Genomic DNA, 18,213 nt, shown 5'->3' on the forward strand with positions numbered 1-18,213 from the left:
GTGTGTGTTTGATGCACAGCTACAGGGGGCACAACTACAAGGGGCGCAGCTACAGGGGGCACAACTACAAGGGGCGCAGCTACAAGAGGCACAACTACAAGGGACACAGCTAATGGGGGCACAATTACAGGTGTCACAACTACAGGGGGCACAGCTACAGGGGGCACAGCTACAGGGGACACAACTACTGGGGGGCACAGCTACTGGGGGGCACAGCTACTGGGCTCATAACTATTGGGGGCGCCTGCTCCATCATCCCAGCCAGCAGCAGCACTCTCCCCTGTCTGTGCTAACGTCTTCCAGCGTCAGTGAGGGCATAATATTTATTCATTTCTCTCTCTCTGTGGATTACTCCGTTTGTAAGTATAATTTTCATTTTTACAGGTACCGACCCTATTGGATTCTATTGGACAAGTGGACGTGACCGGCGTGGGATGTAGGTAAGTAGTCTTTCTCTCATTTTTACAGGAACCACCTATTGGATTCTACATGGACAAGTGGACGTGACCGGCGTGGGATGTAGGTAAGTATGTGTGAGTGTGTAAGTGTGTTTTAATAAATTTTTACTTTCACGGTGTGTGTGTTGTGTTTTTATTTGGGTATTTTTTTGTTGTTTTAGAACTACAGGTACCAGCGGGCCCGTTATTTTCCCGCATGCTGGTACTTGAGGTTCTCACTCCACCAGGGAACCCCGGCCAGGGGTGACTAGTTGGGGGGGGTAATGCCACGGCCGCAGGGACCTACGTAAATGTGTCCCCCTGACTGTGGCATTATGTCCCTGGCTAGTGGAGCCCGGTGCTGGTTTTAAAAATACGGGGGACCCCTACATCTTTTGTCCCCCGTATTTTTGGAACCAGGACCAGTCTAAGTGCCCGGTGCTGGTTGTCTAAATATGGGGAACCCCTGTCCAATTTTTTCACAGTATTTAAACAACCAGGACCGGCTCAAAGAGCCCGAGGCTGGTTATGCTTAGGAGGGGGGACCTCATGAATTTTTTTAAATTTTTTTTTAACCCATTAAGACCATTCTTCATTAAGTTAATGGATGCCCTGGACAGCAAAATTGCATTCATGTCCTCCTCCCACTCCCTTCCCAGTCCCAAACACTCATTTTGATTTTTTTTTTCTATAAAAATGTACAATATATCACAAGTATGATGAGCAGGCAGGCAGGCAGCGGGCATTGGCGGCATCGGACTGAGATGCAAATTAGTGGCGGAGGGCTGGGTCAGTTGATGGTAGGCAAGTTTGTAAGCCATTGGCGGTGGCAGTAGGCATTGGCTCAGAGGCAGTAGCAGGCATTGGCTCGGTGGCGGTAGGGGTCATCGGCAGGATCCGGCGGACATTATGGCTGTAGTGCCTCACCAGCCACTGACCTCACCGCACGCCACTGGTACATATGCATGATTATACTTTTCAGAGGGTGACATTTCTGTATTTAAAATACTTTTTTTTTTATTGATTTTATGTAATATTTAAATTTTCTGAGATTATGGATTTGGGGTTTCTTAAGCTGTAAGCCACAATCATCAAAATTACACAAATAAATGCTTGAAATATCTCACTTTGCATGTAAGGAGTGTATATAATATATTAGTTTCACCTTTTAAGTTGAATTACTGAAATAAATGAACTTTTGCTCGATATTCTAATTTTCTGAGTTTCACCTGTAAAGTGCAGTGCTGTGTCAGGCTCAGCAGCTGCTGCAGGGAGAGTGCCAAGCTGGATAAATCAGGTGCTTATTTGTGCAGCTCCTCACAAGAGTCACTGCTGTACGCGGGAGGCTGAGTGGCGGGATTTAGTAGAAGCACGCATCCCGTCCTCCATTGTATGCTCCCCCCTCCCCGCACTGCTGGCTTCACTCAGACAGCGCCTGCCTTACAAAGCCTAGCTGTGTAGTTTCAGTACTCCCAGCCTTTCCCCTGCTGGCGGCAAAAGGCCGGTGTGCTCACCGCTGCCATGCCACCTGTGCGCTGTGGATCTTGGGGGCAAGTCCCCTGCACAGCGCTGCTGTAGGTCGCTGTGCAAGTCTTTTTAGGTGGCTCCAGCGATGCAGGCAATACAGGGGCAAACTGTCTGCCTGTGTCAGCTTGATTGGAGACTGCTGTCACCTCCTTTGTGAAAAGCGTCTGAGCTCAGGCCAGAGAGAACCGGTTCCCTCGGCACATTTCTAAAAAACTGAGGAATGGGGCCGGTGCATAAAGGAGGAGCCAGTCATAGTTCTAACATTTCTTAAAGTGCTGGCTCCTCACTCAGCTATCTATACCCCCACAGTAAATCCTCCAGAAATAATTTAAAAAGGAAAATCCAAGTTTTGGTATATATTCTGAAAGCAGCACATTGGGACCCTTTTCCTTTGTAGTGTGATACATACATATACACACATGTATACACACACACAAAGGGTGAAAAGCATCACAACTTACAAGTGCAACACAATTGTGGGAACTTTGTGTTCCCGAACAACATGATTTTGCAGAAATAATGCCACAAGCATGCTCTGCGGTTATACCTGCAAAAGGTGTCTACCTTGAGATATTAAAAATTTTGATTTTGAATGTTATTACACAAAATGAATTTATGGGCGGAATTCAATTCATTTTCCACCGGCAGCCACTACATGGGGCCCCAAATGGAGCTATTCAGTTGTAGTTACTTTCGGGCGCGAATGGCTGCTGGCGTGTGCATTTCAGCTCGCATCCCCCTAGGGTGGGGAGCAGAAATGCATGAAAACAGACACGTTTTGGCGCCAAACAGCTGCTTCACACAGCTAAACCAGACTTCTATGGGCGCGAAAAAATATCAATTGAATATTGGTCCGCCATCTCCCATCACTTTAGACGGCAGATCGGGCACGATATTAACAACTGAATTCCACCCATATGATTTTTTTTTATTATTATTTCCAATTGTCTATTTATTTTATGTTTTACATTAAACGGTGTCATTTTCAATCTGTAGAGGACAAATGGGGACATTTTTCACTGGTAGTGTATAATCATGTTATTATAGAGATTTAAAAAGTTAATTTTTAATGTAACCAGGCAGTTTAGTACACAAATCAAAATCTTTCAAAACTTTGGGTTTATTTCCATGGCCTGAATCTTTTATCAGGCATCAACTGCCTATCACATTACACTACTGTTCTAGTCATGTAAACACACATGGGTTTGTTTACACTCATATTCACACTAATTATTGCCTTACCCTGAAACTGCTATCTGGGGCTTGTGCCGCTAACTGTGCTCGCGAGGATTCCTCCATTGGACCTGAAAATGTGGGAGAGAAAGATTTGAGATTAGTCTCCAAAAGATGGCACACAAAGACAGAAAAAACACATTTACCACAAATATTTATTTACAGACATGCGTAGATGTTCCTATTCGAAAGTTATTGTTTGGTAATGCTGTCCATACATTCTGTCCTGCTCCTCATCTTTTGGGACAAGAACTTCAGCACAGAGATCTTTCCTTCCTTCCCTCCATATGGCTTGTTAAATGATCAATGAAGCCAAGTATGGCATCTGATTCGGTGTCAATTGTACAGTAAAGCAGGGTACACACGTATACAATCAATCTTTTGATGCAATGGTTCGATCGACTTCAAGAGGGATGACGTAGTCACAGACAAACTTTGGAAATATAGTCAGATTAACGGGAATGCCCACACACTGCATCATATCTAGAGACTGAGGCAGAGACTCTCGGTCAACCATTCAGATAATCAAAGGAGCGTGTTTGCAACAATGATTTCTCCAGTTTACAGACAAAACTCTGAAACGATCGCTCAATGACACTATAGAAAGAAAACAGGCCGACCACCCAATTATTGGCACAATAATCCAATTAATTTATTGAATTAAATTGGACTGTTTAGATGACAAAAAATTGTCACAATTTAGTTGATAGTTTAGCGCTCACGCACACTGTGCATGTTGTGCCCAGACAGGGTTTAGCCTGGTAAAACGGTTAAACCTATCTAGGCCGACTTAACACATATTTCTTCTCGTACCTCAGGAGGCTGCTAGAAGAAATGTCAGCCCCGCGGCTACTTGGCGCCTAAATGGAGCAACAATTGAATTGCTTAGAGTGACATACATGTCCCACATAATTCTAAATTATTATTCTGCTTTTTAGAAAAAAAAAAAAAAAAAACGTCTCTTATTGTTCATTTGTGCCTATGTAAAAACCATCTAAAAACCTTATTGTTCATTTGGAGGGTATGCCAGTGGTGTTACTACACTATGGGGAATGGGGGGATCAATTGCCCACTTTTATTTTTCTGGCAGGTACATACGGGACAATTATTCAAAAACAATTTGGGGCAATACAATTCGAGCCCGTTTTAACCCCAAAAAATTACTTTTATTTATGTGGATTAAAACACACAAAGAAGATTAATTCAATTGATATTTGCAACGGCTGCCACTAGATGGCACCTGGAGCAATTTCATTGTGGCTCTGTTCTGGTGTGAACAACCGCCAGCAACAACATTTCTTCTCATAGACCCCAATGCTGGCGAGAAGAAATGTGCGCAGTGTGACTCATTGGGCGTCCAGATGGCACTTTTCGCACCCAGTATTTTGGTCTGGTTTAGTCATTTTACGCTGCTATGCCTGGTCTATCTGGACGCGATAAGCGCAGGAGAAAATAAAAATAAGATTTTACTCACCGGTATATCTATTTCTCGTAGTCCGTAGTGGATGCTGGGTACTCCGTAAGGACCATGGGGAATAGACGGGCTCCGCAGGAGACTGGGCACTCTTTAAAGAAAGATTAGGTACTACATCTGGTGTGCACTGGCTCCTCCCTCTATGCCCCTCCTCCAGACCTCAGTTAGGGAAACTGTGCCCGGAAGAGCTGACATTACTAGGAAAGGATTTGGAATCCAGGGTAAGACTCATACCAGCCACACCAATCACACCGTACAACTCGTGATAACTATACCCAGTTAACAGTATGAACAACAACTGAGCCTCATTAAACAGATGGCTCAGAACAAAAAACCCTATAGTTAAGCAATAACTATATACAAGTATTGCAGAAGTCCACACTTGGGACGGGCTCCAAGCATCCACTACGGACTACAAGAAATAGATTTACCAGTGAGTAAAATCTTATTTTCTCTGACGTCCTAGTGGATGCTGGGTACTCCGTAAGGACCATGGGGATTATACCAAAGCTCCCAAACGGGCGGGAGAGTGCGGATGACCCTGCAGCACCGAATGAGCAAACTCAAGGTCCTCCTCAGCCAGGGTATCAAACTTGTAGAATTTTGCAAACGTGTTTGATCCCGACCAGGTAGCAGCTCGGCAAAGTTGTAAAGCAGAGACCCCTCGGGCAGCCGCCCAAGAAGAGCCCACCTTCCTCGTGGAATGGGCTTCGACTGATCCAGGATGCGGCAGTCCAGCCGCAGAATGTGCAAGTTGAATTGTGCTACAGATCCAGCGAGCAATAGTCTGCTTAGAAGCAGGAGCACCCAGCTTGTTGGGTGCATGCAGGATAAACAGCGAGTCAGTTTTTCTGACTCTAGCCGTCCTGGAAACATAGATTTTCAGGGCCCGGACTACATCCAGCAACTTGGAAGCCTCCAAGTCCCGAGTAGCCGCAGGCACCACAATAGGTTGGTTCAAATGAAACGCTGATACCACCTTAGGGAGAAATTGGGGACGAGTCCTCAATTCTGCCCTGTCCATATGGAAGATCAGATAGGGGCTTTTACATGACAAAGCCGCCAATTCTGACACACGCCTAGCCGAAGCCAAGGCCAAAAGCATGACCACTTTCCACGTGAGATATTTCAACTCCACGGTCTGAAGTGGCTCAAACCAATGTGATTTTAGGAAATCCAACACAACGTTGATATCCCAAGGTGCCACTGGAGGCAAAAAAGGGGGCTGAATATGCAGCACTCCCTTAACTAACGTCTGAACTTCAGGCAGTGAAGCCAGTTCTTTTTGAAAGAAAATAGACAGGGCCGAAATCTGGACTTTAATGGATCCCAATTTTAGGCCCATAGTCACTCCTGACTGTAGGAAGTGCAGAAATCGACCCAGCTGAAATTCTTCTGTTGGGGCCTTCATAGCCTCACACCAAGCAATATATTTTCGCCATATGCGGTGATAATGTTTTGCTGTCACATCCTTCCTAGCTTTTATCAGCGTAGGAATGACTTCAACCGGAATGCCCTTTTCCATCAGGATCAGGCGCTCAACCGCCATGCCGTCAAACGCAGCCGCGGTAAGTCTTGGAACAGACAGGGCCCCTGCTGTAGCAGGTCCTGTCGGAGCGGCAGAGGCCAAGGGTCCTCTGAGATCATTTCTTGTAGTTCCGGGTACCAAGTCCTTCTTGGCCAATCCGGAACGATGAGTATAGTTCTTACTCCTCTCTTTCTTATTATCCTCAGTACCTTTGGTATGAGAGGAAGAGGAGGGAACACATAAACCGACTGGTACACCCACCCACGGTGTCACTAGAGCGTCCACAGCTATCGCCTGAGGGTCCCTTGACCTGGCGCAATATCTTTTTAGCTTTTTGTTGAGGCGGGACGCCATCATGTCCACCTGTGGCCTTTCCCAACGATTTACAATCAGCTGGAAGACTTCTGGATGAAGTCCCCACTCTCCCGGGTGGAGGTCGTGCCTGCTGAGGAAGTCTGCTTCCCAGTTGTCCACTCCCGGAATGAACACTGCTGACAGTGCTATCACGTGATTTTCCGCCCATCGGAGAATCCTTGTGGCTTCTGCCATCGCTATCCTGCTTCTTGTGCCGCCCTGTCGGTTTACATGGGCGACCGCCGTGATGTTGTCTGACTGAATCAGCACAGGCTGGTTTTGAAGCAGGGGTTTTGCTTGACTTAGGGCATTGTAAATGGCCCTTAGTTCCAGAATATTTATGTGTAGGGAAGCCTCCTGACTCGACCATTGTCCTTGGAAGTTTCTTCCCTAAGTGACTGCCCCCCCAACCTCGGAGGCTTGCATCCGTGGTCACCAGGACCCAGTCCTGTATGCCGAATCTGCGGCCCTCGAGAAGATGAGCACTCTGCAGCCACCACAGCAGAGACACCCTGGCCCTCGGGGACAGGGTGATCAGTCGATGCATCTGAAGATGCGATCCGGACCACTTGTCTAACAGATCCCACTGAAAGATCCTTGCATGGAACCTGCCGAAGGGAATCGCTTCGTAAGAAGCTACCATCTTTCCCAGGACTCGCGTGCAGTGATGCACCGACACATGGTTTGGTTTCAGGAGGTCTCTGACCAGAGATGACAACTCCTTGGCCTTCTCCTCCGGGAGAAACACCCCCCTCTGTTCTGTGTCCAGAATCATGCCCAAGAACAGCAGACGCGTCGTAGGAACCAGCTGCGACTTTGGAATATTCAGAATCCAGCCGTGCTGTTGTAGCACTTCCTGAGATAGTGCTACTCCGACCAACAACTGCTCCATGGACCTTGCATTTATAAGGAGATCGTTCAAGTACGGGATAATTCTAACTCCCTTCTTTCGAAGGAGTATCATCATTTCGGCCATTACCTTGGTAAATACCCTCGGTGCCGTGGACAGACCAAACGGCAACATCTGGAATTGGTAATGGCAGTCCTGTACCACAAACCTGAGATACTCCTGGTGAGGTGGGTAAATGGGGACATGTAGGTAAGCATCCTTGATGTCCAGTGATACCATATAATCCCCCTCTTCCAGGCTTGCAATAACCGCCCTGAGCGATTCAATTTTGAACTTGAACTTTCTTATATAAGTGTTCAAGGATTTCAAATTTAGAATGGGTCTCACCGAACCGTCTGGTTTCGGTACCACAAACATTGTGGAATATTAACCCCGTCCCTGTTGAAGGAGGGGAACTTTGATTATCACCTGCTGGAGGTACAGCTTGTGAACTGCCGCCAGTACTACCTCCCTGTCCTGGGGAGTAGCTGGCAAGGCTGATTTGAGGTAACGGCGAGGGGGGGACGTCTCGAACTCCAGCTTGTATCCCTGAGATACCACTTGTAGAACCCAGAGATCCACCTGTGGCTGAAGTTCCGGAGACGGGCCCCCACCGCACCTGGCTCCACATGTGGAGCCCCAGCGTCATGCGGTGGACTTAGTGGAAGCAGGGGAGGATTTTTGTTCCTGGGAACTGGCTGTCTGGTGCAGCTTTTTCCCTCTACCCCTGCCTCTGGGCAGAAAGGACGCGCCTCTAACCCGCTTTCCTTTCTGAGGCCGAAAGGACTGTACTTGATAATACGGTGCTTTCTTAGGCTGTGAGGGAACCTGAGGTAAAAAAGTCGACTTCCCAGCTGTTGCTGTGGATACGAGGTCCGAGAGACCGTCCCCAAACAATTCCTCACCCTTATAAGGCAAAACTTCCATGTGCCTTTTAGAATCAGCATCACCTGTCCACTGCCGAGTCCATAATACTCTCCTGGCAGAAATGGACATTGCATTAATTCTAGATGTCAGCCGGCAAATGTCCCTCTGTGCATCCCTCATATATAAGACTACGTCTTTAATATGCTCTATGGTTAGCAAAATAGTGTCCCTGTCAAGGGAATCAATGTTATCAGACAGGGAATCAGACCACGCTGCTGCAGCACTACACACCCATGCTGAAGCAATAGCAGGTCCCAGTATAGTACCTGAGTGTGTATACACAGACTTCAGGATAGCCTCCTGCTTTCTATCTGCAGGCTCCTTTAAGGCGGCCGTATCCTGAGAAGGCAGTGCCACCTTTTTTGATAAGCGTGTGAGCGCCTTGTCCACCTTAGGGGATGTCTCCCAGCGTAACCTATCCGTTGGCGGGAAAGGGTACGCCATTAGTAACCGCTTAGAAATTACTAGTTTCTTATCTGGGGAACCCCACGCTTCTTCACACAATTCATTTAACTCATCAGATGGGGGAAAAGTCATTGGCTGCTTTTTCTCCCCAAACATAATACCCTTTTTTGTGGTAACCGGGTTAATGTCAGAAATGTGCAACACATTTTTCATTGCCGTAATCATGCATCGGATGGCCCTAGTGGATTGTACATTTGTCTCATCCTCGTCGACACTGGAGTCAGACTCCGTGTCGACATCTGTGTCTGCCATCTGAGGTAGCGGGCGTTTTTGAGCCCCTGATGGCCTCTGAGATGCCTGGGCAGGCGCGGGCTGAGATGCCGGCTGTCCCAAAGCTGCGTCATCGAACCTTTTATGCAAGGAGTTGACACTGTCTGTTAATACCTTCCACATATCCATCCACTCAGGTGTTGGCCCCGCAGGGGGCGACATCACACTTATCGGCACCTGCTCCGCCTCCACGTAAGTGTCCTCATCAAACATGTCGACACAGCCGTACCGACACACCGCACACACACACAGGGAATGCTCTGACTGAGGACAGGACCCCACAAAGTCCTTTGGGGAGACAGAGAGAGTATGCCAGCACACACCAGAGCGCTATATAACAGAGGGATATACACTATACACAAAGTGAATTTTCCCCCCAATAGCTGCTTATATCACAATTTGCGCCTAAATTTATGTGCCCCCCCCTCTCTTTTTTACCCTTTCTGTAGTGTATACTGCAGGGAAGAGCCTGGGGAGCGTCCTTCCAGCGGAGCTGTGAAGAGAAAATGGCGCTGGCTATGCTGAGGAAGATAGCCCCGCCCCTTCAGCGGCGGGCTTCTCCCGCTTTTTTAATTAAAATTATGGCGGGGGATTAGGCACATATACAGTATTGAACTGTATTATGTGCAGTTTGCCATTAAGGTATACTAATTGCAGCCCAGGGCGCCCCCCCAGCGCCCTGCACCCACCAGTGACCGGAGCGTGTGGTGTGCTGTGGGAGCAATGGCGCACAGCTGCAGTGCTGTGCGCTACCTTATTGAAGACCGGAGTCTTCAGCCGCCGATTTTCTCCGGTATTTTCCGTCTTCTGGCTCTGCAAGGGGGACGGCGGCGCGGCTCCGGGAACGGACGATCGAGGTCGGGCCCTGTGTTCGATCCCTCTGGAGCTAATGGTGTCCAGTAGCCTTAGAAGCACAAGCTAGCTGCAAGCAGGTAGGTTTGCTTCTCTCCCCTAAGTCCCACGTAGCAGTGAGTCTGTTGCCAGCAGATCTCACTGAAAATAAAAAACCTAACAAATACTTTCTTTATAGTGAACTCAGGAGAGCCCACTAAGTGCATCCAGCTCTGGCCGGGCACAGATTCTAACTGAGGTCTGGAGGAGGGGCATAGAGGGAGGAGCCAGTGCACACCAGATGTAGTACCTAATCTTTTTTTAAAGAGTGCCCAGTCTCCTGCGTAGCCCGTCTATTCCCCATGGTCCTTACGGAGTACCCAGCATCCACTAGGACGTCAGAGAAAAACAGTTGAATAGCATCTTCCATTACAAACCAATTGAATCACCTCCTTAGGATCCATTATAAGTTAAAAAGCCTTTGTGTTTTTGTAATCACAAAAGTAGGTTACTCATCAGGGATTTTTTTTTTTCGGGACCTCAGCAGGTCCTGAAGATAAAATCCCAGATAATTGCTGGCGCCTTGCTGCCTTCATGGCTAATTGGGTAGCCCCAGGGGATCAATTAGCCTGCTGTAAATTACCACAGGCAATTGAATTCCCCGCAATCGCCGCACCCCCATGTCCTGACATTCTTGTATACAATTATTTACTTTTTCAATGCTATTCCTTAGTACAGAGGTTCCCAAACGTGGTCCTCAAGGCACCCTTATGGTCCAGTTTTTAATTATAGCCATGCTTGGCCAAGGTGGTTTAATTAGTACCTCAGTCAATTTGATTTAACCTGTGCTGAACCATGGCTATCTTTAAAACTTGGACCATTAGGGTGCCTTGAGGACTGCATTTGGGAACCTCTTCCCTAGTCTTTAGGTGTGAACTAAAAGCCTTGATTTATCCAGTTTAAAGCAGTTTTCTATTTGAACAGCAAAATACAAAAATTTGTGCAGAATATTTTGAGGCTGATTGGATTTGTACCAAGTAGAATGTCGATCTTAAAATCAAATATACATAATCGTTAGCATAAGGTGTCGAAATCACCTGTTTTTTTCTAAAGTATATTCTTAGAAAGTCACCTATTCTGCTCCTAGGCACACTCTCAAGAGAGTGTATTTCATTTGTGGTATTGGGTATAGAGGTCTGCAAAACAACACTTTGCTTTAAAATGTAATTGTGTTACTTCTGTTTGTATACTGAGATTCACCAATCCAACATCAGGCATTTAATTAGTCTTGCCCAGCTGCAAAACCAGTGTAAAGCTGGTTACACACCCGGTGATATATTGCAAGCAGGTCAGCGGTGTGTACCAGTGACGTGCGGTGGGGTGAGGCAGAGCCTTTCCTGTCATACTAACACTTGCGCGAGAGTTTTTACTGGTCCCTGGTGTGTACACCCATTATGTCTGTGAAAGACATCGTCTACAGACATATCACGTTGGCTGTGTGTATGGGCGATTGTACACTTGCTGCAGTGTAACAGCTGGGCGTACAAATTTAATTGTCCTCCCAGTTGCGATGTGAGGATCGAGATATTGATCGGTATGCGTTTATGTTTACCTAAATCAGCCGCTCTGTCGGTGCAACAGGGGTTGCACTGACATTTTGGTCCATTGTGTATCCAGCATTACACCATATAAGATTCCTGAAAAATTATTTACGTATTAGTCCATTATTTTGTTGTGAGCAAATGTCCCCCTATTTTGTGACAGTGGTTGAATGAAAGACTGTGAAACAATCCTGCATTACTGTGTGCACACTAGTGCCATAAGTAATCCAAAATCAGTGTCCTTTTAGACTAATGTGCCAAGATCCTTGTCTTGTTTATGTAATACAGAGGGACCTGACCACAAGAATATGTGCATATGATTTCCATGAGCATATGATATTTTTTTAAATCTTCTTCACCACTGACTCAAGTACTAACAACTGGTAATTTAACTGGTATTTAATTGGGTAGGTTAATTTACAGTGTGCACTGTCTGGAAATAAAAAGAATATCACAGATCTTGTTGACCCAATGGGGCCGATTCAATTAGTTTTGCATGTGATTACCACTAGGTGGTGCAAAACGGAGCAATTCAATTGTTGCTCCATTTAGATTCCCGGTAGGCACGGAGTTGACCTATGTTCTCGCAGCCTCCTGAGGTGTAATGTATGTTATGTCGGGCATGTAAAGCAGGACTTTACATGCGTTTAACCGTTTCATCAGGCTAAGGGGGGTATTCAATTAGTTCTGTTTTGTCAACCATTCGGAAAAACTGCACTTTTCGCCCGTTTTTAGGTTGAATTTACATTAGACCTATTTAGTGCCCGTGCCGTTTTCTCGACTGGTTGAAAAATTTGGCACTGGCGAAAACCAGGTGTACCGGCGAATTTGCTGGCATTTTTGGTGTAATTTTCACCCATACCGGTTCGAAAAAAAGAAAAGTGAAATAGCATGGGAGAAAATGGATAAAAAAATGGGCGAAAACGCCCACAATTGAATACTCTGTTGAATTAGTGCCATTTTTTCGACCAGTCAAATAAACAGCACTTAATTGAATACTCCCCCAAATCTGTCTAAAAAATGTATACGCACTGTCTGTTTGGGTGAGACATGTGCGATATGCATGGGCACCCAAACACAATTGAATTGTGACATTAGTTAGGGCTTCTGGACAGTCCCGTTTAGACCCGGTGGCCAAGAGCCTTCTAGACAGAGCTACAACTGAACTGCTCAGGAGTGATGGGGGGGGGGGGAGGTGTTTGTGTGAACATAAAATAGAAGAAACATGTGCAAAGTCCAAGGTTTACGTGCCCAAACGGGAGTTTAGTTAACTAACCAGACCTTTAGATGGGAATAGCCACTATTAAACCCCATCTATTTGGGCAAGCAATAGATACTTAATCAGAGCAACAATTGAATTACTCTGATGGGCGCCCTCAAAAAAATAAATGTGAATCATTCCTTTTATCACAGTCCCTGTCAATTATTTTTCAAATAAATCCTCTGCGACCACTGTTGCAAGACCATCGCTGCACATGCGCAGTGCGACTTAGACAAATGTGCTGTTGGCCTTTAATTGCTCAACTCAATTAGGCCATTTCACTGAAGGAAGACTGGGATTTCCTAAAACCCAGTGGCTAAGATCAATCAGCCATATGGCTTTATAGTCCACAATAAATCTTCAACTGCTTCTGTCCATACACTTTATTACCATTTACCGTTAGTTAAAGGATCTGATTCCATTCATAATGAATCGCTCCATCTCATACCTCAGTGTAAGCTTACATTTTTACCCCTTTTACACTAGCTTTAAAAACACCTAGTGGAAAAGGGTTCCCCTGCAAATTCCCGAATCAAGTGATCCGGAAATCCTACCCGGGTAGCTTGCCGGGTTGAACACGTGTTCAACCCGGTAAGCTGTGTAGTGTGAACGGGAGCCGTGTCGATGCGACACAGCTCCCGTTCACAGTGAATGGAAGGCCGCCCCTGCCGCGTCAGCCGCAGCGTCACCAACCCGGCAATATGCCGAGTTGGTGAGCGCTGTGGAAAAGGGGGCTGTAGCAAGGGTCGCAACTGTGTCAGGCTCCCAGCTGCGACCCGTGCTACAGATGGAAAAGGGGTGTTATTCTATTAGCCAATCCTACCTTTCCTGTAGCGTAATCGCAACCGCCACTAGATGGCAGCCAATGGCAGCAATTCAATTGTTCGGGAGCCTAGCAGCCATGGAGGTCACAGTTTTTTTTTTTGCTGCCTCCTGAGGTGCAAGAAAAAATAGGAATTTACTCACCGGTAATTCTATTTCTCGTAGTCCGTAGTGGATGCTGGGAACTCCGTAAGGACCATGGGGAATAGACGGGCTCCGCAGGAGACTGGGCACTCTAAGAAAGAATTAGGACTACTGGTGTGCACTGGCTCCTCCCTCTATGCCCCTCCTCCAGACCTCAGTTAGGGAAACTGTGCCCGGAAGAGCTGACACAATAAGGAAAGGATTTGGAATCCCGGGTAAGACTCATACCAGCCACACCGTACAACTCGTGATACTATACCCAGTTAACAGTATGAATAACAACTGAGCCTCACGAACAGATGGCTCATAACAATAACCCTTTAGTTAGGCAATAACTATATACAAGTATTGCAGACAATCCGCACTTGGGATGGGCGCCCAGCATCCACTACGGACTACGAGAAATAGAATTACCGGTGAGTAAATTCCTATTTTCTCTGACGTCCTAGTGGATGCTGGGAACTCCGTAAGGACCATGGGGATTATACCAAAGCTCCCAAACGGGCGGGAGAGTGCGGATGACTCTGCAGCACCGAATGAGCGTACTCAAGGTCCTCCTCAGCCAGGGTATCAAACTTGTAGAATTTTGCAAACGTGTTTGATCCCGACCAGGTAGCAGCTCGGCAAAGTTGTAAAGCCGAGACCCCTCGGGCAGCCGCCCAAGAAGAGCCCACCTTCCTCGTGGAATGGGCTTTGACTGATTTAGGGTGCAGCAGTCCAGCCGCAGAATGTGCAAGTTGAATCGTGGAGCAGATCCAGTGAGCAATAGTCTGCTTAGAAGCAGGAGCACCCAACTTGTTGGGTGCATGCAGGATAAACAGCGAGTCAGTCTTTCTGACTCTAGCCGTCCTGGAAACATAGATTTTCAGGGCCCGGACTACGTCCAGCAACTTGGAAGCCTCCAAGTCCCGAGTAGCCGCAGGCACCACAATAGGTTGGTTCAAATGAAACGCTGATACCACCTTAGGGAGGAATTGGGGACGCGTCCTCAATTCTGCTCTGTCCATATGGAAGATCAGATAGGGGCTTTTACAGGACAAAGCCGCCAATTCTGACACCCGCCTAGCCGAAGCCGAGGCCAAAAGCATGACCACTTTCCACGTGAGATATTTTAATTCCACGGTCTGAAGTGGCTCAAACCAATGTGATTTTAGGAAATCCAACACAACGTTGAGATCCCAAGGTGCCACTGGGGGCACAAAAGGGGGCTGAATATGCAGCACTCCCTTAACAAACGTCTGAACTTCAGGCAGTAAAGCCAGTTCTATTTGAAAGAAAATAGACAGGGCTGAAATCTGGACTTTAATGGATCCCAATTTTAGGCCCATAGTCACTCCTGACTGTAGGAAGTGCAGAAATCGACCCAGCTGAAAATCTTCTGTGGGGGCCTTCATAGCCTCACACCAAGCAACATATTTTCGCCATATGCGGTGATAATGTTTTGCTGTCACATCTTTCCTAGCTTTAATCAGCGTAGGAATGACTTCAACCGGAATGCCCTTTTCCATCAGGATCTGGCGTTCAACCGCCATGCCGTCAAACGCAGCCGCGGTAAGTCTTGGAACAGACAGGGCCCCTGCTGTAGCAGGTCCAGTCTGAGAGGCAGAGGCCAAGGGTCCTCTGAGATCATTTCTTGTAGTTCCGGGTACCAAGTCCTTCATGGCCAATCCGGAACGACGAGTGTAGTTCTTACTCCTCTCTTTCTTATTATCCTCAGCACCTTTGGTATGAGAGGAAGAGGAGGGAACACATAAACCGACTGGTACACCCACGGTGTCACTAGAGCGTCCACAGCTATCGCCTGAGGGTCCCTTGACCTGGCGCAATATCTTTTTAGCTTTTTGTTTAGGCGGGACGCCATCATGTCCACCTGTGGCCTTTCCCAACGGTTTACAATCAGTTGGAAGACTTCTGGATGAAGTCCCCACTCTCCCGGGTGGAAGTCGTGCCTGCTGAGGAAGTCTGCTTCCCAGTTGTCCACTCCGGGAATGAACACTGCTGACAGTGCTATCACGTGATTTTCCGCCCATCGGAGAATCCTTGTGGCTTCTGCCATCGCCATCCTGCTTCTTGTGCCGCCCTGTCGGTTTACATGGGCGACCGCCGTGATGTTGTCTGACTGAATCAGCACCGGCTGGTTTTGAAGCAGGGGTCTTGCCTGACTTAGGGCATTGTAAATGGCCCTTAGTTCCAGAATATTTATGTGTAGGGAAGCCTCCTGACTCGACCATTGTCCTTGAAAGTTTCTTCCCTGCGTGACTGCCCCCCAACCTCGGAGGCTTGCATCCGTGGTCACCAGGACCCAGTCCTGTATGCCGAATCTGCGGCCCTCTAGAAGATGAGCACTCTGCAGCCACCACAGCAGAGACACCCTGGCCCTCGGGGACAGGGTGATCAGCCGATGCATCTGAAGATGCGATCCGGACCACTTGTCTAACAGATCCCACTGAAAGATCCTTGCATGGAACCTGCCGAATGGAATTGCTTCGTAAGAAGCTACTATCTTTCCCAGGACTCGCGTGCAGTGATGCACCGACACCTGTTTTGGTTTCAGAGGTATCTGACCAGAGATGACAACTCCTTGGCCTTCTCCTCCGGGAGAAACCCCTTCTTCTGTTCTGTGTCCAGAATCATACCCAGGAACAGCAGACGCGTCGTAGGAACCAGCTGCGTCTTTGGAATATTCAGAATCCAGCCGTGCTGTTGTAGCACTTTCTGAGATAGTGCTACTCCGACCAACAACTGCTCCCTGGACCTCGCCTTTATAAGGAGATCGTCCCAGTATGGGATAATTATAACTCCCTTCTTTCGAAGGAGTATCATCATTTCGGCCATTACCTTGGTAAATACCCTCTGTGCCGTGGACAGACCAAACGGCAACGTCTGGAATTGGTAATGGCAGTCTTGTACAACAAAACGGAGGTACACCTGGTGAGGTGGGTAAATGGGGACATGCAGGTAAGCATCCTTGATGTCCAGTGATACCATGTAATCCCCTTCTTCCAGGCTTGCAATAACCGCCCTGAGCGATTCCATTTTGAACTTGAACCTTCTTATATAAGTGTTCAAGGATTTCAAATTTAGAATGGGTATCACCAAACCGTCTGGTTTCGGTACCACAAACATTGTGGAATAGTAACCCCGTCCCTGTTGAAGGAGGGGAACTTTTATTATCACCTGCTGGAGGTACAGCTTGTGAATTGCCGCCAGCACTACCTCCCTGTCCTGGGGAGTAGCTGGCAAGGCTGATTTGAGGTAACGGCGAGGGGGAGACGTCTCGAATTCCAGCTTGTATCCCTGAGATACCACTTGTAGAACCCAGGGATCCACCTGTGAGCGAACCCACCGGTCGCTGAAGTTCCGGAGACGGGCCCCCACCGCACCTGGCTCCCCCAGTGGAGCCCCAGCGTCATGCGGTGGATTTAGTGGAAGCAGGGGAGGATTTCTGTTCTTGGGAACTGGCTGTATGGTGCAGCTTTTTCCCACTACCCCTGCCTCTGGGCAGAAAGGACGCGCCTTTAACCCGCTTGCCTTTCTGGGGCCGAAAAGACTGTACCTGATAATACGGTGCTTTCTTTGGCTGTGAGGGAACCTGGGGTAAAAATGTCGACTTCCCAGCTGTCGCTGTGGAAACGAGGTCCGAGAGACCATCCCCAAACAATTCCTCACCCTTGTAAGGCAAAACCTCCATGTGCCTTTTAGAAACCGCATCACCTGTCCACTGCCGAGTCCATAATACTCTCCTGGCAGAAATGGACATTGCATTTATTCTAGATGCCAGCCGGCAAATATCCCTCTGTGCATCTCTCATGTATAAGACTACGTCTTTAATATGCTCTATGGTTAGCAATATAGTGTCCCTGTCAAGGGAATCAATGTTATCAGACAGGGAATCAGACCACGCTGCTGCAGCACTGCACATCCATGCTGAAGCAATAGCAGGTCTCGGTATAGTACCTGAGTGTGTATATACAGACTTTAGGATAGCCTCCTGCTTTCTATCCGCAGGCTCCTTTAAGGCGTATCCTGAGACGGCATTGCCACCTTTTTTGACAAGCGTGTGAGCGCTTTGCTTTATCCACCCTCGGGGATGTCTCCCAACGTACCCTGTCCTCTGGCGGGAAAGGGTACGCCATTAGTAACTTTTTAGAAATCACTAGTTTTTTATCAGGGGAAGCCCACGCTTCTTCACACACTTCATTTAACTCATCTGAAGGGGGAAAAACCACTGGTTGCTTTTTCTCCCCAAACATAATACCCTTTTTAGTGGTACCTGGGTTAATGTCAGAAATGTGCAACACATTTTTCATTGCCGTAATCATGCAACGGATGGCCCTAGTGGAATGTACATTAGTCTCGTCGTCGTCGACACTGGAGTCAGACTCCGTGTCGACATCTGTGTCTGCCATCTGAGGTAGCGGGCGTTTTTGAGCCCCTGATGGCCTTTGAA

The 18,213-nt window shown here is 47.5% G+C and overlaps 1 protein-coding gene across 5 annotated transcripts in view; it reads right to left on the reverse strand.

The window, feature by feature from the left end:
* Window positions 1-18,213, reverse strand: part of ZMYM4 (zinc finger MYM-type containing 4) — a 371,597-nt gene that overhangs the window by 180,712 nt on the left and 172,672 nt on the right. For all 5 annotated transcript variants that reach the window (XM_063954437.1, XM_063954436.1, XM_063954434.1 and 2 more), the window contains exon 3: window positions 3,207-3,268. In XM_063954437.1, coding sequence (XP_063810507.1) covers window positions 3,207-3,268 — 62 coding nt within the window. The remainder of the gene's footprint in view (window positions 1-3,206; window positions 3,269-18,213) is intronic.

Source organism: Pseudophryne corroboree, chromosome 2, assembly GCF_028390025.1.
Source record: "Pseudophryne corroboree isolate aPseCor3 chromosome 2, aPseCor3.hap2, whole genome shotgun sequence".
NCBI lineage: Eukaryota > Metazoa > Chordata > Amphibia > Anura > Myobatrachidae > Pseudophryne > Pseudophryne corroboree.